A 24,835-nucleotide genomic window follows, 5' to 3' on the forward strand; every position below is an offset into this window, starting at 1 on the left:
AGCACTTGAAATGTGGCTAGTTGGAATGGAGATGTGTTATAAGCATAAAATATGCAGTGGATTTTAAAGACTTCATATAAAAAAAGGTTAAAATAGTTTGTTTTGTAATGATTTTATACTGAAAAGATAATATTTTAGACATACAGTGTTAAATAAATCTAAAAAATTAACTTCACGTTTTCCTTTTTTAAAGGTGGCTATTAGAAAATTTTAAATTACACATGTAGCTTCTGTTGGATAGTATTGTTCTAAGGTGTCCAAAAGCAGCTACCACCTCTAAATGGAGGGAAAATAATTAAGCAATGAATTAAGAAAGTTCCCTTTCTTCCCTGCTGCAGAGATTCACACCTCATTGTATGGGGTGTGCTGACTCAAGAACAACCTTCCCTGTAGCGAAGAAACCTGCCAGAGGGCTAGGGCCAGAGCTGGTTCCTAGGAACAGCCCAGTTGGTGGCTGAGAAACTTCCTGCAGGGTATGGGCTGACTGGAGCTGATCTGTAGAATCAGTCCACTACATGGCAGAGAAATATGCCAGAGGGTGTGAATGAGCTGGAGCTTGTCCAGGAGGGCTACTGAGGTGAGGGCTACTGAGGTAAGTGCTACTGGTCCTCCCACATGCTCATTTGCTGGCTAAGGTGCTAGGAAAAAAAGTATAAAGATACCAAAAAGAAAGCCCCTTCTCTCCTGCTGTGACCTTACAAAGAACCAACAGCAATTTCTACTGACAAAACCTAAAATCAAGCCAGCCAGCAAAGGAAGAAAGTTTACAGCATCCAGCTTCAGTATCACAAAGCAGGGCAAAGAAGGGTGGATTTGGAGCCGAGAGACAAGAAATTGTTTATTCCATGTTTATTTTCTCTATTGTTTGTCTGCTTTCAGTTTCATTGATTTCCATTCCTCTCCTTATTATCTCCTTTCTTCTACTATTGGTTTAATTTGTTCTTTCTCTATTTTTTAAGGTAGAAACTTAGTTCTTTGATTCTTTTCTAATAGAGTATTGAAAGCTATTAATTTTCCTCTAAGCACTACTATAGCTGAATCTCATAAATTTTGATATACCGTATTCAAATACGGTATGTTTGATATACCATATTTCCATTATCATTCAGTTACAAAGATTTGCTATTCTCTTGCTATTCATTTTATTTTAAATTTTACTTATTTTTTATATACTGCAATTTTATTTCAATCGCACAAATGAAGTTAGCCTATAGGAAATTTAAATGAAACAGTATGGTAAAAATAGCAGAGAACCAAAAACTCTAATAAGGAACTACACCTAAAGCATGAGAATTCAACATTCATTACTGTTTCATCTTCAGTGTTGATTGACACCTGATGCCTGCAAATTTTGAAACAAACTTTGAGATCATGATGAAGAGATTTCAGCTATTCTGATTTCTTCTATTCTGAAGAGATTTCAGCACCAGCACTAAGATTTGTACATTCAGTTGGTTTGCAATTCACTTGTTAGCCATTTACATAGTGTATAGTACAGATTTGTCACATGTCAGATCACAGTGTTGAAGGAAAGAAGCACCTTCCTGTAATTAGAAAGGATCCCCTAAACTGCACTCAGCTTAAGACATGCAATGTACATGAGCACAAAAACCATAATATTGTGGCTCCAGTGAACATAGTTTTGATAAGGAAAATAACCTAAGCTTCTGTTTCCCATTTTAATTACTGAAATCTCTAACAATGATAAAACTGTCACATAGGACAGTAAATGTATACAGTAATTCAATCAAACTTCTTGGAAAGAACACATTTTTGCTATTCATTTTAATTTAATTCTGTTGAAGTCAGAGAATATTATTCTGTAAGATTTCAGTCTTGAAATCTGTTGATAACTGTTTTGCGACTGAACATATGGTCTATCTTGGTAAATGTTTCATATGCACAAGAAAATAATGTGCATCCTCTAGTTCTTGGGTGTAGTGTTCTACAAATATCAGTTACATCAAATTGATTTCATAGTGTTATTCATATCATCCATATCTTTATTAGTTTTTGTATAATCAATAAATGAGATGTAAAAATCACCAACTATGATTATGAATTTATCTATTTCTCCTTTTAGTTTTATCAGTTTGAGATTCATGTGTTTTTATGCTATTAGTAGATAATACATATTCATGATGGTTATACTTTTTCTTTTAATACATTTCTTTCCTTCTTTCTTTCTTTTTGGCTGCATTGGGTCTTCGTTGCTGTGTGCATGCTTTCTCTAGTTGTGGAAAGCCAGGGCTACTCTTCGTTGTGGTGTCCAGGCTTCTCATTGTGGTGGCTTCTCTTGTGGAACATGGGCTCTAGGCACGTGGGCTTCAGTAGTCGTGGCATGTGGGCTCAGTAGTTGTGGCTCACGGGCTCTAGAGTGCAGGCTCAGTAGTTGTGGTGCATGGGCTTAGCTGCTCCACAGCATGTGGGATCTTCCCGGACCAGGGAAGGAACCCGTGTCCCCTGCCTTGCCAGGTGGATTCTTAACTACTACGCCACCAGGGAAGTCCAGGTTATATATTTTTGATGTGAGACTTTACTCTTCATCTGTGGTAATTTTGTCTTGAATTCTACTTCTTTATCTTACTTCTTACAAAGTACATCTTTCTCAGTCTCTTTTATTTCAAACTATGTTTCTTCATATTTAAAGTGTCTCTTCTAATCAGCATATAGTTGGTTCTTGCTTGTCTTTTTATGTAGTCTGATAAACTGTCTTTTAAATGGAGAGTTTAAAAAAGACCACTTACATTTAATATAATTATTGATATAGTTGTGTTTAATTTTATCATGTTGGTAAGTTCTCCGTTTGCCCATCTCTTCTTTTACTCCTCTGTGCCCCCTACCTGCCTTCATTTGAATGAGTAATATTTTTAGTATTCCATTTAAAATTCCTCTATTAACTTTTTAGAAATAGCTCTTTGGGTTATTTTAGATCACAATATGTATTGTTATCACAGTCTACCTTCAAATAATATATTACACTTGAATAATGTAAGAATTTACACATACTTCTATTTACCTTCTTCCTACCTTGTGTGATCTTGTTACAGATTTTATTTCTATATATGTTTCAAGCCCCACTATATTCATATTATTCCCTACAATTTATCAATATTAGCTGGTTTTAACCTGTCAATGGTCTTTTTAAAGGAAAATAGGATATATTAATATACATAACTAAAAAAAAAGTGGTCTTTTATATTTACCCATATTTTTAGTGCTCTTCCTTCTTTGAAGATTCTGTCTTTAGCCTAGAATTATTTTCTTTTACCTAGCAGAACTTCCTTTAATATTTCTTTTAAAAATAAATTTATTTATTTATTTATTTATTTTTGGCTGTGTTGGGTCTTCATTGCTGCGCACGGGCTTTCTCTAGTTGTGGCAAAGGGGGGCTACTTTTTGTTGCAGTGTGTGGGCTTCTTATTGCAGTGGCTTCTCTTGTTGGTGGAGCACAGGCTCTAGGCGCACGGGTTTCAGTAATTGTGGCGCATGGACTTCAGTAGTTGTGGCACATGGGCTCTGTAGTTGTGGCTCACAGGCTCTAGAGCGCAGGCTCAGTCATTGTGGCACAAGGGGTTAGTTGCTCCGAGTCATGCGGGATCTTCCCAGACCAAGGATTGAACCCATGTCCCCTGCACTGGCAGGCAGATTCTTAACCACTGTGCCACCAGGGAAGTCCCCTTTTAATATTTCTTATAGTATAGATCTGATGGAAATAAATTCTCTCTGCATTTGTCTGACTGAAAATGCCTTCATTGTGCCTTCTCTTTTAAAAAAATGAATATTTTTACTATTTCTAGCTTTTTAAAAATGCCATTCCATTGTCTTCTGGACTTTTCTTTTTAATAAGAAACCATTGAACACTCTTACTGTGGTTCCCTGAATATGTCCTTTCTCTTCTGGCTGCTTATAAATTTTTCTATCTTTGGTTTTCAGTTAATTGATTATGATGTGGTAAGATGTGGTTTCCTTTATGTTTATGCTGTTTGGGGTTTGTTGAGCTTCTTGGCACTGTAGGTTGATATCGTCCATCAATTTTGGAAACTCAATTATCTCTTCAAATATTTTTTTTCTGTCCCAATCTCTCTCTCCCTCTTTTTTATAGGTCTACAATTATGGATATGTTAGGCCATTTACTATTTTTCCACAAGTCTCAGACACTCTATTCCCTTTTTAAAAAAATCTTCTTCCTCTTTGTGCTTCAGCTGGGATACTGTCTTCAACTTCACTGATCTTTTGTTCTGCTCTGTTCAATCTGGATAAACCCAATTAATGAATTTTCATTTTTGATATTGCATGTTTCAGTTCTAGGAGTTTCATTTGGTTCTTTTTAATACTTTCCATTTTTGTACTAAAATTACCATCTCTTTACATAGTTTTTCACCTGTTGACTAGATCCTCTACTATCTACAGCATAATTATTGTAAAGTCCTTTCTTTATTCTAATCCCAACATCTGCATCAACTGTGGGACTGGTTCTACTGACAGTTTTTCTTTTACTTGATTGCAAGTTACATATTCCTGCTTCTTCATGTGTCTCATAATTTGTGATCATACAACAGACAATGTTATAAAAGACTAAAACGCAATAAACAACATTTATCTCTAGAAAAGTGCATAGTCTTTGCTCTGATAGAAGTTGAATTGCTGGAGTCAGTAATTGAGCTGGGTCTGGGCTTTGTTGCTGCTGTAATTAAATTTCATTCACCACTGGCTTCAAATATTTTGAGGGCAGGATTCAGATTTTTCTTCAACAGGGCTTGAAATGTGAGTATTAACAAGACTCCAGATGTCTCTCTCGGCTTTACAGCACAGTCACTAGCTTTACAAACTATAGGACATCTCTCTCTGCTTTGCTGTCTACCCAACAGCTTTATGGTTGCTAAGGACTTCTCTGTTTTCTAGCCCTGTCCCCTAATTTTCTACACCTCTGGAGGCATCTTTCTACCCTGATGTCCTGTCTCCAGCTTCAGTGAACTGCTACTTTGCACTAAGTGAATGCCCAGTGCACTTCAATGAGGGATTCCTCTCTTCTGCCTCGCTCCAGCCTTTGGCACACTGCCACTGGTACTCCATGAAGGCACTGTAAGAAAGAACTGGAGAGTGGGTGTAAACTTACTCTGTGACTAGGGCTTCCTGAAATTCTAATCTGCCATGTCAGTACTGTGAAAATAATTAAGAAACATAAAATTTTTAGAAAACAAAGTTATAAATAACAAACTTCCTGGGAGAAAGCATTTAAAGTAGTATAATTACATTTAAAAATGTTATCTCACAAAATAACCCAAACATAAAGGTAAAGCTCTAAAAATTTCCACGCATCCATCCATTACTCCTTCCTTTACTCCATAAATCTAGTCTCAGGGTTTTAAACACAATTTACATGTTTAAGGTTCCTAAATTTAGTACAAACTTCTCCCCTGAGCTCTGGACTTGAATCCCACTCAGCAAATACATTCAGAGGTCTAAAAGGCATCTCAAACTTAAAATGTTAAAAAAGGTGAACTCCTGATTTTTCCCTAAACTTGTTCCTCCTATATAGTCTTCCTCATCTCACTAAATGGCAACCCACTGTGTCATTTGCCCAGGCTAAAAACCTAGCAGTCATCCTTGACTCTCAAATACCACATATAAACAAACCCTATAGTCCTATTTAAAAAATATACCCAAATCCTACCACTTCTCAACACCCCTACTGCTACTCTAGTCCTAGTCACCATCATCTTGTTTCCAAATAACTGTCATGGTCTCCTAATTGATCTTTCTGCTTAAGTCTTTACAGCATTTCCATTCTCCAATATCTATTCTCTATAGTCAGAGTGATTCTTTTAAATGTAAGTGAAATCATGTCACTCCCCTACTCAGAAATGTCCCATGGCATCCCATTTCACTCAGATTAAAAGCCAAAGTTCTTAACATTGTAAAGCCCTGTGATCTGGCTCCTGCAACCTCTCTGACCTTATGTCTTATTTTCACTCACTGTGCTCTGGCTAGAGCACACTGGCCTCCTTCCTTGCTGTTCCTAAATAAGTCATGGCACACTTCCACATCAGGGCCTTTGTAACTGCTGTTCCCTCTGCCTGTGACACTCTTTCCCCAAACTGCAGTAGCTTAGCAGCTTAAAGCAACTGATTAATTCTCCAAGTCTGTCAGTTAACTAGATGGTTCTTCTGTTGGTCTCACCTGGGCTCACTCACAAGCTTGCAGTCGGCTGGCAGCTTGGCTGCTGCCAGAGCATCTAAATGACCTCTCTCACACATTTCAGACCTTGGTGCTGGCTGTTGGTTGGCCCACTCTCTCTAAACGTGGTCTCCCATAATTTGACATTCTAGCCCAGTCCTTACATGGTACAAGGAGCATTCCAAGTGGGCAAAGGTAGAAGCTGCAAGGTCGCTTGAGGCCTAGGATTTGAAACTTGGTATCTCCTTTGGCACTCGGTATCTCCTTTGGCACTTAGTGAAAACAAGATATAAGGCCAACCCAGATTTAAGGGAGTGAGAAAATAAACTCTACCTTTTGATGAACAAGCTGCAAAATTTTGTGGATTCAATATATCACACCCCAGATATCTGCATGGCTCAATCTCTTCATATATTTGCTCAAAGGCTACCTTATCAGTGAGGCCTTCCATGATTCCATATAAAGTAACTATCCTTCCCTCACCTTGGGACTTTCTATCCCACATTTTATTTTAGTACCTATCACCACCTGACATTACATATTTACTTATTATTGGCCTGCTTCCCAATATAGTGTAAGCTCAGTGAAGGTAGGAACTTTTTCTGTTTGGTTCACCAGTATACCCCCAGCACCTTGAACACTGCCATGTACATAGCAGGCACTCAATCAGTATCTGTTGAATGAATTATCTTATTCAAATGAGCATGTACCATGAAATAATAAAGCAAGAATCCAAAATGACTCAAAAAGCATAATATAAATTTATGCATGTGAAACGTTAGTGGCTTTATATGTCCTTCTTTGATTTATTCTGTGATTTTGAACAAAACATTTTATTATGCTTCAGTGTGTCCATCTATAAAGACTTTAGACACATGTCTCTGTCTCTTGGATATAATGGGAATGTTTTAAACCAATACTTTAAACTCTTCATAAAAAGTTTCTGCAGGCCCTAGAATATGCGTGGTCTTGGTAGCTTATCACTCTGGCACCAAATGTAGAAGATATAAGATTTAACTGCATAATAACAATAATTTATATAAGATACCTATGATTAATACTGTCATTCAAGTTTTGCCTAGGCTAGTGTCTGCTAAGTTTATCATTTATTCAGTAGAACATGAAAAGAAAAAAAAAAAAGCCATGTTGTCAGCTTATATTAAGTTAGAATTTAACTGAGAAAAATTCTAAGTAGAAAACACGTAAGAAAAAACAAGTTTATCCAACATAGATGTGTGTAAAAATGTGTTTATAAAAATGCTCTGGCCCCATTCCTAAATCTACTTAGTATAAACAGAATTAAATGAGTGAATGCTATAGAAAGAAGGTGCACACTAGAGGAGACATCAGTACTGAAATCACTATTTCCACCCCAGTAAACTAAAGGTACTGTTATCAGGTCTAAACCAGTTTTACCTCCAATGTGGGAAGCTGGATTATTTACCTATTAAAGTTCTCACTATCTGCTGTACTAGAATAATAAAACCAGAGACAGTAATGTAAATGAGTCAGCTAGTTACTGACAAAAGAATCTTCCTCCTCAGAGAAGCTGGGGGTGTAAGGGTTAGGGATGAGAAGGAGACCTGCTTTTTATCGTACATACTCTTGGGCTCTTTTTTGGAAACACATGCATATAGTACCTCTAAACAAAAAGTAAAAATAAAAATATCAATACAATAAAAAGAGGAATTAACTCCCTCTATGGTTCAGACATATTAAATAAATCTGAAAGTTTTCATAAATGACATTTTATATAGACTACTGTATCAGAATACAATAATAAGCACTCTAGGTATATTAAAGTATATTCACGTATCTGTATTTTATGGCCCTTGCATAAACCATTGCCTCTCTGCCAAAGTAACAAGACAGGACATCATCTATATACAGAAGATAGTTTGATCCAATAATATGTTACTTCAGGCAGAAGAAAGCTCAAAATAAAGAACACAAAAGACTTGCGGAGTTAAACCATTTTTTTAAAAGCAGGTAAATGTTTTGTTATTTTAAAGGTACTTAAAATCCTCTTAAGATTCATTTTACTTATAACACATGGATTTAGATAGGGTTGAGCAGTTATTCACATATACTTTTATACTTGTGAGATGCTGATAAACTATCACCATTGTTTTTGATATCCTTTCTTCTCAGAGCTCTTCCATGTACCTTGGTTAAATTCTGACTCTAAGTAGCTACAGTAGTAAGAAAACTTTTTTTTTTTTTTTGCGGTACGCGGGCCTCTCACTGTTGTGGCCTCTCCCGTTGCAGAGCACAGGCTCCAGACGTGCAGGCTCAGAGGCCATGGCTCACGGGCCCAGCCATTCTGCAGCATGTGGGATCTTCCTGGACCGGGGCACGAACCCGTGTCCCCTGCATCGGCAGGCAGACTCTCAACCACTGTGCCACCAGGGAAGCCCGAAAACTTTTATAAAATAAATTTTCACTAGCTACAACTAGTGAAAATTTTGTATTAGAGTTGTATTAGCCAAACTCTAAACATTAAAAGGTTCTTTCACACTGCTGAAAAAAAGGCTAGGTAGTGTTGGTTTGATTCCCAGCACTGTGGATATTTCATTCAGGAAAAGGAACTGTTTTCTTGTGCATTAGAAGTAGAAAAAATGCTATTATAAAAATTTGATGAATCAAACAGCTGCAAGAGAAAAACAGATATACATTAGGAATACTAATGGTAGTAAATAGGAAGGGATAGATTAACAAAGCCAGAAAACTCAGTTTCTGGTCTGAACACTTCCATGAGCTAGTTTTATGACCTAGGTTAGCTCATTTAATCTCTCTAGGACTAATTTTTTCATTTGGAAAAAAGAGGGGGAAATAAGATTAGGAGATTTTTAAGATTCTACCAAGTTAAAAACATTACAGTTTTGTAGCATGTCAATTGTTACAGCCCTTTGACTCAGAAAGTCTTACAAGAATTGTCCCACAAATGTACTGGCACATGTGAGCAAAGATTTCTCTTTTGTGAACAAGGATGTTCACTGACAGCATTACTTGTATTAGCAAAAGGCCTGTGGAAAAATAACTAAATGTTCAATAGAAAGCTAGTGAAATAAATTATACCCTCAAAAAATTAAAAATAGAACACAGATAATATGGTAATATGATCCAGCAATTCCACTCCTAGGTATTTATCTGAAGAAAACAAAAACACTATATCAAAAAGATATATGTACCCCAATGTTCATATCAGCATTATTTACAATATCCAATATATGGAAGCAACCTAAGTGCCCTCCAACAGATGACTGGATAAAGATGTACACACACACACACACACACACACACACACACACACACAAACTGAAAGATTACTCAGCCATAAAAAAGAATGAAATCTTGCCATTTGTGACAATGTGGATGGACCTGGAGGGCATTATGATAAGTGAAAATAAGTCAGACAGAGAAAGACAAATACTGTATGTTTTCACTTATATGTGGAATCTAAAAAACAAGCAAACAAATATAACAAAACAGACATAGGCTCACCAGATACAAAGAACAAATTAGTGGGGACTTCCCTGGTGGCGCAGTGGTTAAGAATCCACCTGCCAGTGCAGGGGACACTGGTTCGATCCCTGGTCCGGGAAGATCCCACATGCTGTGGAGCAACTAAGCCCGTGTGCCACAACTACTGAGCATGCACTCTAGAGCCCGTGCTCTGCAACAAGAGAAGCCACCACAATGAGCAGCCTGTACACTGCAACGAAGAGTAGCCCCCACTCACTGCAACTAGAGAAAGCCCGGGCGTAGCAACAAAAACCCAAAGCAGCCAAATAAATAAATAAATTTTAAAAAACCAAAAAGGAACAAATTAGTGGATACCAGAGGGGAGTGGGGTAGGGGTAGGGGTGAAACCGGTGAAGGGGATTAAGAGGTATAAGCTACCAGTTATAAAATAAATAAGTCACAGGGATATAATATACAGCTCAGGGAATATAGTCAATATTTTATAATAACTTTGCATGGTGTGTAATCTATAAAAATATTGCATTACTATGTTGTACACCTGAAACTAATGATATTGTAAGTTAACTATACTTTAATTTAAAAAAAAATTAACAGCATATCTATACAATGCAGTACTATGAAGCCATTTAAAAGACTGAGAAAGTGGGGCTTCCCTGGTGGCACAGTGGTTGAGAGTCTGCCTGCCAATGCGGGGGACACGGGTTCGAGCCCTGGTCTGGGAAGATCCCACATGCCGCGGAGCAACTAGGCCCGTGAGCCACATCTACTGAGTGTGCGCGTCTGGAGCCTGTGCTCCACAACGAGAGGCCGCGGCAGTGAGAGGCCCGTGCACCTCGATGAAGAGTGGCCCCCGCTCGCCGCAACTGGAGAAAGCCCTCGCACAGAAACGAAGACCCAACACAGTCAAACATAAATAAATAAATTAAAAAAAAAAAAAAGAAGACTGAGAAGGTAACATGGAACAATCTCCAAAATATAAATATATGGTTATGTGAATAAAGCATGGCGTAGAATGGTATAACATAGCGTGTTCTCACCTTGGTTTTAAAAAGGGGGGATGGTTAACATTCACACAAACACAAATATGTGTATATAAACACATACACATATGCATTCTTATTTGTGCAAAGAATACTTCTAATGAATACACAAACTGGTAGTAGTTGTTGCTTCTGAGAGGGGAACTGTCAGTTTAAGGTAGAAGAAAGAAACTTTTCATTGTAAATCATTTTTTTCACTGTCTGATTTTACACTGTGTAGCATTTTTATTAAATACAGAAAATATCCACAATATTTCATTTATAAGCACTTATATTTCCCATACTTTACCCCAAATACGTGTCTTCTCTGACAAAAGATTATTTTTTTATGCAAAGATTTTTCCAATAACCTTGAAAAGCCTGGGAAACACATCTGCTGGTTGTCCACGAATCACAAACAGACGAGAGTTTAATTTTCGCAGATTGGCATCAAGGTCTTCAAGACACTGAAGCAAAAATCTAGAGAGAGGAAAATATTATTTAAATTCTTCAAAATATATATTTAGAAGATATAAAGTAATGTAAAATCATGTTATTCTAAAATTTGAAATGCCACCCCATCACCTTTTTTACCTCTTATCATCTTATTATTTCCAGCTTATATAGAAATTACTGTTTCCAGAAATCATATAATTTTTTTTAATTACAGCACAAATTTCTCAGTATTTTTTAATAAAGTTCCTAAATTAAATTGCTAACTTTCATTAAATACGGGTGACTGTTAGCAAAGTTTAATTTGTAAACATAAAAATCATATAAAGGGACTTCCCTGGTAGAGCAGTGGTTGAGAGTCCGCCTGCCGATGCAGGGGACACGGGTTCGTGCCCCGGTCTGGGAAGATCCCACATGCCGCGGAGCAGCTGGACCCGTGAGCCATGGCCGCTGAGCCTGCGCATCCGGAGCCTGTGCTCCGCAACGGGAGAGGCCACAGCAGTGAGAAGCCCACGTACCACCAAAAAAAAAAAAAAAAAAAAAAAAAAAATCATATAAAGAAAGTAGGGACTTCCCTGGTGGTCCAGTAGTTAAGAATCCGCCTTCCAACACAGGGGATGCAGGCTCGATCCCTGGTCGGGGAACTAAGATCCCACATGCTGCGCGGCAACTAAGCCTGCACACTTCAACTACTGAGCCTGTGTGCCACAACTAGAAAGCCTGCGTGCCACAACTACAGAGCCCAAGCACCCTGGAGCTCATGCACTGCAACTGCAGAGCCCACGTGCTCTGGAGCCAGAGCGCCACAACTAGAGAGAAGCCCGTGTGCCACAACTATGACCCACCACAGCCAAAAATAAATAAATAAATAAATATTTAAAAAACGAAATAAAGTAATTAAATGAACTTATCTCATTGTTGAAACTTGGTGAAATAAATTCAAGTTCATATAGGAAAGCCACCTTGTAAAATCTAGAACATTTTCTACTGGAAAAAAAGGTAACATCCTATTTAATCACTCTGAGCAATCGTAATTATCTATGTACGAGAGAGAAAGTATAATGCCCATTTTCAAATTTCTAATATAATTAAAGAAAAAGAATTTGATAATAAATAGACGTTAAATTATGTGGCATTAACTCTCTGAGTGTAGAGAATGCCAGACTAATTTTTTCAAAAAAGGTTTCATGATGCAGGTGGAGCTATAGATCTTTTTTCAATGAAATAATTATCAGTAAGTCTTACGCATAATAGATATCTGGGGAAATTCTGGGGCAGAGGCAGAAGACTGCTTACTTTGCATCTTCCATTGGGAAGAAATGGAGTAGCCCACAAGAGCAAATCCAAAAGAGATATCAGATACCTGGAAGGTTCAACCTCATTGTTTGCCTCATGTTAATTTTCTCTAATATTTCATCTAGATTCTGTTCCTCTCAGCTGGATATATCTTATTTCCTCTCTACTCTGTTTCTTCTTTGTTTTTCATCTTAAATATCTATCTGCCTTTTCTACAGGCCATGTGCTCTTTCAGAATAATGATTGTGTCTTACTTATGAGAAGGAGTGGTTAAAATGAATGGAAAGGCATATTTCAGAACTGCATTGTTCAATATGGTAGCCACTAGGCACATGTAGCCATTTAAATTAATTAAAATTAAAAATTCAGTTCCTCAGTCACACTTGCCACATTTCAAGGCCTCTCAAGAGCTACATGTGTGCCTAGTAGCTACCATGTTGGACAGCACAGGTGAAGAACACTTCCATCATTGCAGAAAGTTCTACTGGACAGCATTTTTCTAGAAGATTATTCAGAATAGATCATTTTGTTGTCTTTGCCCATTCTGATCCCATAATTTCACCAAGAAAGTCTTGTTAATTTTCTACAACTGTAGTTATTAGTGACATCAGTATACCTAGTCAAGTTTGATATTCCTTTCCCTTTAGGAATCATCATCTCTACGGGCCTGGGAAGTCACAGTGCTATACTCACGAGGATGTTAAAGACATCCCACCATTTCACCTTAGGAAGTCTCACAGTTGTCCGTAAACAAATATATACTCACATTTATATTTCACCACATCCCCTTTCTGTCTTGGTTTGGAGTTACCCCCCAATACCCAATCCCCATCCCAACCCACTACTGCCAATGTGTAAATACTTTAGGGAGAATATTGTTGTTGTTTGTTGTTAGAGCAATATAAAAGTATCTAAGTTTTGTAGAATTATCTGTAACTATAAATAACTTATCATGTTTGGTGATAAATGTTTATTGGGAAGCATCTAGTTTTCTGTATTTGCTTGGCAAAAGAAATTTTAGAGCCTGTAGTATTCAGATCAAAAATTAAGAAGTTGAATGAACTAGCAATTTTTAAGTTTTCTTAAATTTAAACAGTACAAAACTAAAATGTCCTGGGAGGATAATCCAAGGCAGAGATAATCCTCAAATCTCTTTTGTAGTATTAGTTTCAGTATCTTCTCTACCAGAGCTGGTAGTAAGTAGCAAGAGTTCACCATATTCTACTTTTTTGGTAGAAAAGTTTTTATGTAGTACAAGCAGGTCAATGATAGACAACAGATGGGAAAAGAAAAAAAAAGGATCTGATTCATTTATAAAATGAACAAGTAAGCCTGAATTAGTTAATAATTAGCCCTTTATTTTTCCCTTTCTTGTTCACAAGCTGAATAAGCGTTCTTAATGCTTTTCAATAAATACTCTATGAACCAAACAAACATTGTACAGAATGACGTGGGCTGAAGCAATGGAAAAAGTTTTGCAACCATAAAGTTAATTTTGTTTTGGCACTTCATAAAACAAAGGAACAGAAGCTGTATTGCAGTATGATGTTTTTCTCCCATAGATGTTATTGATGGTGTTTTTCTTCCATGGATGTTATTGTTTATATCACTATAATTTCACATAAAGATTGCAGAGATACAGTGGACTCAAATAGGTATTTCAGAAAAGACTTGTGAAGAAGAGAAAAAGAGCAGGATGGAGGAGAACATATCAGTGATGCTGTCCTTGTTATAAGGCTTTTTGCACTATGACTTTTAAAACTGTTGCATATATTATTTTGATAAAATAAAATTTACTTTGCATATATCTACTTGTTAACTGGAAGGATACTCACCAAGCTATTAATAATAGCTACCCTTGGGGAGAGGGAGTTTGGGGTGGGGGTAAAGAAGAGAGAAACATACACTTTTTTTAAATGTCATAAGAGTTATAAAATTGACAATTAGCATATTCATTCAAAGTAGAACAAAACAGAAATATTATATTTACTGTAAACCTGGTTTAACACATAGTGAACATATTTTCAAAGCAACAGACATACTTCTATGGCATCAATTTTCATGGTTTCATAGTATTCCATTCCATAGATGTCCCATAATTTAACAATTGATAGCAACAAGTTACTATCCCTCAATCAATCCTGAAAAGTTCTAATTTCCTCATCTGTTAAATTGGAATAGTAACAGGGCCCATATCATACTATTGTTGTGAGAATTAAATAACATAAGTGAAGCTCTTAGAACAGTGCCTGACCCATAGTAAGCATGATTATATAACTGCTATTTATTTATTTTTTTACTCTCCTCCTTCCTATCACTTCTATTCTTGCTACAATAATTCTATCCCTTGTTATCTCTTGCCAGTATTATTTGCTGCAATGCCTTAAAATGGCTCTGCCTACCAACAATCTCTCTCCACTCTTATCCATTTTATACACAATATGAAATCTTCCTGAGGCACACTTTCCTGTAAAAAGGTCTTCAAAAATTCATTCTCTATAGAATAAAGAACAAATTATTTTGTTTGACTAACTTAGGGTTCCAGGGTTCATTTCCTACCATTCCTCTTTCCCTCCCGCCAAACCAAACTACTTCTCTTTTCCCCACACATTCAATCTCCTGGAATTTGCTCCATGCTCTTCCCTTGGCCTGGAGTACCTTTCCCAATTCCCATGTCTTTAAGTTCACATTCTACTAATCTTCAGTCTTCCACCTGAAAGTAATTTCTCCATCCCCTAAACCCTCAAAGGACATAACCTCATCCTAGAGAAGCTTTCAGATTGTACGTTATATGATAGCTATAATATATAGATCACCTTCTCCTCCTCAAGGATTTCAAATTAAGTATCTGTGTCTCACTCCTAACTACACAGTTTTCTTTACCTGTCTTTTGGATTCTACATTTGGCAAACAAATCTCATCACCTGCCTTACACAATTTGTTGAAAAGATCAGAAATAGTAGAAAATAACCTATAGAGTTGTCTTGAAAATCTGCTGAAAGGATAGAAAGAGCATAAAATAACTAGTACTTGGTAGATATTCATTCAGCAGAAGTTATAATTATTCTCCCTTGGGAAAAATTTATAGTTTTGAAAGAAGTAACATGTATTTCTATATGTAAATACTGGGGCATGACAACAGAAGATAATGAATTAGTTAATGCCTACATCTATATACATAATCATCTTGATCTCTTAACTTTCTCTGAATGTGACTTTGAACAAAGGTTTGATGAAAATCTTTCCCACAAGGCAAGGCAAATGTGAATATGAATATATATACAACAAGATACAGTGCAATTAAGACCCTGAATCAACTAATCTCTAAGCATATAACTCTTCCTTGATAATACCATAAAATCTCCAATACACCAAGTTCAAAATATCAACTCATTGACAGGTAAGATTTCTTTTTAGTGCTGAAGGAATAATGTTACTTCAAAGGGTACTCTATAGTCTAACTTTTCATCCTTTACCCTCAACTGGGAAGAGAATGAGTTCTGCGAGAGTTCAGATTCAATGTGTTTCAGAGAACACACCAATTTCAAACTTTATATATTACGAATGCATGTACCTAAGAACAGGAATCCAACATTGAATGGAATGATTTAATACAATATATTGAAATTGCATAAGGTACGTTTTTTTTTTGACCCCACCGTGCAGCTTGCGGGATCTCAGTTCCCCGACCAGGGACTGACCAGGGCCACGGCAGCAAAAGCCCAGAATCCTAACCACTAGACCACCAGGGAACTCCCGCATAAGGTACAATTTTAATAGGGACTTATTTTCAGACCTTATCCAATTTGGCATGTTTACTGTTTTCTTGAAACCATACCCATTTGAAGGCTCAGTTAATAATGCTATTAACTACATGTAACAGGTTGATTTTTAAATAGGCCAAAGGGTAGTAAAACTCACTATATCCCTCTGCATAATTGTGTTGCCTACACAGAAGAACAGTTCTTATACTATTTAATTACAATACTAACTGCAGCACTTCAAAATAAATTGAAGAGGGGTTAGGTGAGAAAATATATTTCTTCACTTTAAACATTTTAAGGATTTTTTTTTTTACCTCCAGCGATCACTACCTTATTGCTATTAGGAAAAATTACATGCGGTGTGTTTCTTTATGCTGGTTCCAAAAGATGATTTCAACATGAATCAACAGAAATAGTTTCTTAAAGTAGGTCATTGCTATAGCAACCAGTGGGCAGTTTGGTATACTCCCCATAACAATGACCTACTTTCCAGCCTATGCTAGTACAGCTTTATATAACTAGAATTTCTAGTTCTGTCTATAAAATAGTCTAAAAAAGGCAACAGTAAGATACGACATAATCCCATTCCTGCTAAAAACAAGGCATTATGAATTAACACGTATCATACCAGAATAAAGCCATCTGGTTCTGCACTTTAGTTTATAAAATATATCTTATCACATGCTCAACAATGAAAACTACACTTAGAAGAGCTAAACCAAAACAATTCATTGCTGACCCTAGAGAAGTGATTTACAGACTATAAATTAAGATCATTAAATCACATGCAAAATATCTTCTCTTCTACCCTTCCTCCTTGTGAAACAACAGAGTTAAATTTTTTTAAATAAAAGTTCTGGATATACTAACTATAATAAAGGAAAAAATGGAGAGTCTCAGTCATTAAGCAGTCATTGGTGCTTCATTAGAAGTTCAAAAATTATAAATAGCAATTTGTCTCTTTATAAATTGAATAAAGTTTACATATGCTTTTTTTATGGTTTGTAACAAATTTTTAGTGCTCTTATCTAACATTATTCAAATTATCAGAATATTTGTGTTCAATATTCATGTTGTTCAATATTAATGTTGAACAGGATTAAATATGTATTTTAAAAGCAAAGTTTATATTTTTTCCAGGCTCTAATGGTTCATAAATCAGTGGCTCTAAACCATGATACAACGTCACCTTTTATAACAAATATTTTTCACTGCCTTATTTTAAATTCTGAAATGAAATTCATAGATAACATATCCTTATATACAATTTTAAAGCATTAATATAACACTCCAATGTAATATATGAGAGAAGTTTAAGTAAAGTCATTTATATTTTAAAAAAAAGCAACATTTACTTACCATAAGTAAATATCTGGGTATGAAACAAAAAGACAATGAATTAGTTGGATGCCTGCACCTACATACAGAATCACTTTAAATTCAACAGCTACAAAAACAGAATGATACAGTTGTATTATTGGTGACTCAAATACCATAAGTGTTACTGCCTTTGGTTTTCTGTAATGTTGAGCAAGATTTAGTAGAGGTCTGGACAAAGTTCAATCTTCCCTTGATTCACATTGGTGATCAATATATTTTAGGAACACTCAGTGTATATTAAAATTGTGTAAAAAATACCTAGTGTTTACACATAAAAATGGGTTTAGGCTCTAGATTTTGAAAATCATGAATAAGTTTTTCACTTACTAGATGTTTCACGAAACATCTAGTATAATATTTGAAAGTTATGTGGGACTCAGGACAACTATTTATTTTGAGAGACTGTCCTGAGCACTGCAAGTTTTCCATCCTCAGTCTCTCCTCATTAATTCCACTAGGACCCTCCAATCACTGTGACTACCAAAAATGCCCCCATAAATTCCCAAAACACCTTCTAACGAATGACATTCATTATCCACATAATATTCTTGATTTGAGGAATACAAAATAAATGATATGAAATTCCAACACTCGAGTGTAACATTTAGAAAAGAAACTTGAAAATGTACATGATGTATATGAATATAACAGAATCTGTTATGGCAGAATGCAATATATATTATAAGAGACACATATGAATACCAGTAATTTGCTTTGAACAATCAGGAGGGAACAATCACTTCTGGATTTTTTTCTTTTTTTTTGAGATGGGGAGAAATTTAGGCAAAATTTTCAAGGTGATGGTAGAGAGGACTTGCAGTATTAATATAACTTTACTTGATAGCTGAAGACAGGAAGGGAGAATTATTGGCCATAGGACTGTAACCACCTTAAAGTCTGGGACTAGGCCTTGTCCACCACTTCACAGTAACTAGACAATGCCTGACATATAGTAGCAGTTCAAAAAATATTTATCTAATGACTAACCAAATAAATAAATTAATGAAAGCAGGAGAAAGGGACTTTTAAAGACTTGATTCAATAGTCAATGGAGAAGTAAGAAATGTGAGAGGGAAAGAATGTCTGCTGGACTAGGTACTTTACATATACTATATTCCCAACAACTTTATAAGGTATCTCATTTTAAAAATGAATCTAAAACTCAAGGACATCTTCCAAAGTAACTCAGCTAAGCAATCAAGTAAAAAATTTTTTAATTTTGATGTGTCTGACTCTAAACCCATGTTACTTTCCTGAAGGATATATAATAATCTAAAATGTTTTAGGAAAATTAGGCTGGCAGCTTTAAGGACATAAAGACGACTAAAATACAGCTTTTGCCTTCAAGATGAGGGATGAGCATGTGTGTCAATTAAGACAGAATATGTTAGGTTACACTGAGGTAACAAACAACTCTCAAAGCTCAGTGTCTTAAAATAACTAAAGTTTATTTCTCACTCATGCTATGTATCTACTGCAGGCAAGGCATTTCTGCTCACATTTAATTGGTTAAAGCAGGTTACATGGGCAAGCCAAACTTCAAGAAGGCAGAAGCATAAACTTCCTGCAGGTGAATAATGGTGAACAATAATAACATCTACCATAATATTCAAACCAACATTGATATATATGTCTTCATATTTCTTAATGAAGGGTATATTATGGCAGCACAGAAGAAATCAAACTCTGTGTGTGGGGGCAGGGGAAAGGAGACAGGAGAAGGCATGAGGAAGAAAACACTTGAACAGAGTTTGGAATCTATAGGTGTTGATCATGAGGATCAAGTAGGAAAGATCAATCAAAGCAGAGAAAACAGTATCCTTAAATTAAGAAACTCATAAGAACTGTGTTGTTTGGGTCGGGGGGAGTGAGGAATTGGGAGAACGACTACAAGTAACATACTTTCTAAGTCTAAGCTGTATTTCCCCCCAACACAAGTGTTAACACTTTTAAAAATATTCAAAATCAATGTCAAAAGAAACCTACTAACTTCTGTTGCTGACAATACATTGGATTAAGATACCTTAATGGAAGTAACTAACAAAAAGTTAACAAAAAACAACAAAAGGAAACTTTTAAACATGATTCACTGGACTGTCCCAAAAGTAAGGAATCATAAGAGGTTAAGCAGAGTGCTAAGGTCAGCTTTAGCCTTGAGGATTTCTACAGAGTCCTGGAAAGCTTAAATATAATCCAGGTTGAGGAGGACAGGAGATAAAACCCAAGGCCCATCCAACTGAGGAAACTAATAATAGACCCTCAATAAAAAACCTGGGCTTTAAAGAGCTCCATCCACAGTTCAAATGTAAATAAGACATAAATCTTAATAGGACAGGAAGGAAACTTGCCTGTCTCTACTCAGTCTGGGCTGAAAGAAAATAAAATCTCCCTTCCTGAATGGAAAGGTTAAACATAGTAATTTCACAGTGGAGAAAACTGGCAAACAGTACTGCAACCACATATCGGAGCAAACCTCATCAGTGATAAGTCAGTCATGTATCATGTACAACTTGGTATGATATGATGAGAAAAACACTTCACCTTTGTGATATTTTCCACAAAACCCATAACCCCACTCTACAGATGAGAAAAACATCAGACAAAACTAAATTGAAGACTATTCTACAAGATACATGACCAGTACTCTAAATCAAAAAGGTCATAAAAAACAAGGGAAGCCTGAGGAACTGTCACAGGACAGAGGAGACTAAGGACACATGACTAAATGCAATGTGGTAATTTGGATGAAATCCTGGAACACAAAAAGAACATTAGCGGAAATCTGAATACAGTCTGGAATTTAGCTAGTGTTATGATTTCTTAGTTTTGACAAAAATACGGTGGTAATGTAAGATGTTAATATTAGGGGAAACTGGGTATAGAGTAATCAGGAACTCTCTGTATTATATTTGCACATTTTCTATAAATCTAAAATTATTTATTTTATTAAAAAATTCTTGTGCATCCCCCCCCATGCATAATCTCAATGCAAATTCATGGAATTTAAACGGTACCAAACGTCTTAAGCATATCATTGCATTTAACATGGTCCCAGGTTGGTTGTGATCTGAGATAATTGTTAAAAGAAATTATAAATCCTCTCTGGATTCTCAACTTCAACCCATGCTTCAATTTCTACAGAAAAAGTTCCACCAAAAATCAATCAATCAATCATAAAATACACAAGGAAACAAGAACTTAATCTGAGTTGCAGAATAAGAGACCTGAAAATTACTGAGAATTTTCCAGAACCACTGAAAGATATCAATTCAAGAAGCTCATGAATCTCAAGCAGGGTAAAAAAGAGAGGTACATGGGGATACGGTTGGGAGGTGGGATGGAGAGGAGGGGAAATAAAAACAGAAATAAAGAACAGATAAAAATAAGCAGAGATACAGAGAAGGAGAGATGAGACAGAGACAGAGAAAGGATCCACATCTAGATACACCATACACCATCTAGATACATCCACATCTAGAAACTACACAAAACCAAAGACAAAGACATAAGATACAAAGCAGTCAGAGAACATTATATCCAATAAGCAGAGAACATTTATGCAAGTACACATGGAATACTCATGAAAATTGACCCTGTACTAGGTCATAATACTATTCAACAGATTTAAAGGAATTGGTATCTATCATACATTTTGAAATTAAAAAACACTTCTCCAGGCTTCCCTGGTGGAGCAGTGGTTGAGAGTCCGCCTGCCAATGCAGGGGACATGGGTTCGTGCCCTGGTCCGGGAAGATCCCACATGCCGCGGAGTGGCTGGGCCCGTGAGCCATGGCCGCTGAGCCTGCGCGTCCAGAGCCTGTGCTCTGCAACGGGAGAGGCCACAACAGTGAGAGGCCTGCGTACCAAAAAAAAAAAAAAAAAAACACTTCTCCAAACAATTTATCAGACAAAGAACATCACAATGGATTTTAGTAAATACCTAAAACTGAATGATAATGAAAAAAATATATCTAAAATGCACAGAATGAAAAACAACAAAAAAGAGGTATTAGAAGAAAATATATAGGCTTAAATCCTTACATTAGAAAAAAAGACTTGAAATTGAGTTAGGAAAACAGCAGAATAAATCTTTAAAAAAATATAAAGAAGGAAATGATCTCTTTCCAGCCAGCACTGAGCAATAGCCATATCTCGGAACAACTGGCACAAGCGCCACAAGACTAGGAACGAGAGAAAAACCTACTACAAGAAGCAGAAGTATGAGCTGGGAATCCCCGCTGCCAACACTAAGATTGACCCTGCCTCATACACACATTCCACATGCAGGGAGGCAACAAGAAGTTGCTGGACGTGGGGAACTTGAGGCTGGACATGGGGAACTTCCCCTGAGGCTTGGAGTGTTGTACGTGCAAAACGAGGCTTATTATAGTTTACAGTGCCTCCAACAATGAACTGGTCAGTACCAAGACCCTGGCGAAGAACTGCATTGTACTCACTGACAGCACACTATTCTGACAGTGGTAGGAGTCCCACTATGCACTGCCCCGGGGCCGCAAGAAGGGAGCCAAGCTGACTTCCGAGGAGGAAGGGATTTTAAACAAAAAACGATAAAAGAAAATTCAGAAGAAATATGATGAAAGGAAAAAGAATGCCAAAATCAGCAGCCTTCTGGAGGCTCCAGCAGGGCAAGCTCCTTGCATGCATTGTTTCAAAACCAGGCCAGTGTGGCCAAGCAGATGGCTATGTGCTAGAATGCAAGGAGCTGGAGTTCTAGCTGAGGAAAATCAATGCCCGGAAAAGCAAACAAATCCTCCTCCCTCCTATCTTAGCTCAAGTAATAAAGATGTTTATTGTTCTATTGTTCATCTATTGTTCTCTATGTTCTAAAGAAGAAAAAGAAAGAAGGAAATGATCAAGAGCAGGAATTAGTGAAAAGAGAACACAAATACATAATAGAAACAACAAAGCCAAAATTTATTACTTGAAGAAACAATACTGTAAAACTCTGACAAGGTAAATTAAGGGAAAAATAGAGAGCAGACAAAATAAGCAATATTAAGAATAAAAAAGAGGATATAATCTCAGATATTGCAGGGATTAAATGGCAAATAAGGCAGTATGAAAAATTTTATGCAAATAAATTTGAAAACTTTGATAAAATGGATAAATTCCTTACCAAAACTGACTCAAGAAGAAATTTAAAACTTACCAAAACTGACTCAAGAGCAAATAAAGAACATGAACAGTCTCATAGCTACTAAAGAAACTGAATTCGTGGTTAAAAACCTTATATGGAAAACACAAGAGCCAGTCAGCTGTACAGATGAATTCTACCAAACATTCATGAAATAGACAGTTTTAATTTTACAGAGGATTCTAACCTCATACAGAGGATAGACAAAAAAGGAACACTCCTTAACTCACTTTATGAGGTGAGATTTACCTTGATACCAAAATCAGACAAGGACAGTACAAAAGGAAAATCACAAACTAATCTCACTCACAAGTATACCATATTAGCAAGCCAAATACAACAATACATTAAAAAATATGCATCATGATCAAGTTGGGCTTATCCACAGAAAGTTGATTAGTTTAATGTTTAAAAACTGGTTAGTGTATTCACCTCATTCATAGAATAAAGAAATTTCACATGACCAACTGAACAGATGCAGAAAGTGTAGCTATTAAAATTCAATTTCATTTTAGCCTCAACAAACCAGGACTAGAAGGTAACCTCCTTAATGTGAAAAAGGGCATTCACAAAAAGTACACAAAACATCATATTTAATGGTAAAATGTTGAAAGTACTTCTTTTAGGATTGGGAAGAAGACAAGGATGCCTGCCACGGCTTCTATTCAACCTGGTACTAGTAGGACTAACAAGTGTAGTAATAAGAAGATCAAGAGATAAAGGGTATAAGCATGGGAAAAGAAGAAACAAAAACATGATTATTTACAGATGATATGGGTATTGACACTATCAAAATATAAAAAAAGGAATACACAGAAAATTATTAAAATTAATAATAGAGTTTAAAAGGGCCAAGATCACTCAATCTCTGGAATCGATTTACACTAATACAATCTATGTAACTTAAGCCTCTCTGATTTCACACAAAGCTATGTATAATCTAGAACTCTTACTCCTTGTCTAATTTTAGAAACCACAGCATTGTGACTCTACCAGGTTAGGCCAAAATCAAGTACAAGATGTACTTCTAGGCTTTAAAGGATTTACACATAACTAAATAAAATGTCTAACGTGTTCAAAAGCATGCTTTCCCAGATCTATGTGTAATGCTTTTCAGTAGTCTAACGGTCTTATTTGAAATTTCTCTCCTTCAGAAAAAGACTAGTTACATGTCAATTATATCTCAATAAAGCTGGGGAAAAAAGAAAAAAATAAGATCTCTATTTTCATCTGTGAAAAATAAGATTGGTGGTTACCAGAGAGGATGGAAGCGCAAAATAGGTAAAGGGGGTTAACTGTACGGTGACTGTATTAGTGGTAAGCATGCTGCAGTGTACACATAAATTAAAATATAATTTACACATGAAACCTATAAACCAATGTTACCTCAACAATAATAAAAAAAAAGATAGGAATCCTTTGAAAGGTTTTGAGCAGAGACTGGGACATGACATGACTTAACTTTTAAAATAATCACTTGGACTGCTGGGTAGAAAATGAGTATCAGGCAAAGGGCAGAAATAGGAAGACCACTTAGGAGGTTACTATACTGCTCTAGAGGAGAGATGATGGTGGCATGAATAACAGTGGTAATAGTGAAAATGATAAGAGCAGTTGGTATCTGGGTAGGAATTCAGCAGGTAATATAGCACAGGAAGTGGGATTGTTAAATCTGGAGTCCAAGGTAGAAGTGTGTGCGTGGAAGATATAAAATTGGAATTCATCAGTACATATACGGTAGTCATTAGACTAGATAAAGGAAAAGAAGAACTGATGGAAGAAAGGACCTTCGCTTTGAATGAACAGAAGGAATGATAGGACAGAAAGAATGCTGGAGAGAGAGAAGGAATAAGAAAAGGAAGGATGGAATGAGGTCTGGATATACGGAAGCAGAGGATAGATATGTGTACTCCTAGAAGGAAATATGGAAAGAATGACTGATGGAAGGAAGGGAGGGAGGGGGGATAAAGATGCAATAACACATGAGAGAAGGACACATGATAGAAAGAAGCAAGAGTATATGGGACATATACTCTTATATGTCTTATATGGGACAGAGAAGCAAAGACTGACGGGACAGAGAAGCAAGAATGAACAAAGAA

The 24,835-nt window shown here is 36.3% G+C and overlaps 1 protein-coding gene and 1 pseudogene across 5 annotated transcripts in view; one reads left to right on the plus strand and one right to left on the minus strand.

Annotated features, from left to right (window-relative positions):
• CRY1 (cryptochrome circadian regulator 1) overlaps positions 1 to 24,835 on the minus strand; it is a 93,103-nt gene that overhangs the window by 22,526 nt on the left and 45,742 nt on the right. For 4 of the 5 annotated variants that reach the window (XM_067697848.1, XM_067697844.1, XM_067697845.1 and 1 more), the window contains exon 2: positions 11,057 to 11,165. In XM_067697848.1, the coding sequence (XP_067553949.1) occupies positions 11,057 to 11,165 (109 nt within the window). Of the gene's footprint in view, positions 1 to 10,995; positions 11,166 to 24,835 lie in introns of all 5 variants that reach the window. The other variant, XM_067697846.1, reaches the window with a different exon arrangement.
• On the plus strand, positions 20,552 to 22,451 carry LOC137202693 (small ribosomal subunit protein eS8 pseudogene; annotated as a pseudogene).

This window comes from Pseudorca crassidens, chromosome 11, assembly GCF_039906515.1.
Source record: "Pseudorca crassidens isolate mPseCra1 chromosome 11, mPseCra1.hap1, whole genome shotgun sequence".
Taxonomy (NCBI): domain Eukaryota; kingdom Metazoa; phylum Chordata; class Mammalia; order Artiodactyla; family Delphinidae; genus Pseudorca; species Pseudorca crassidens.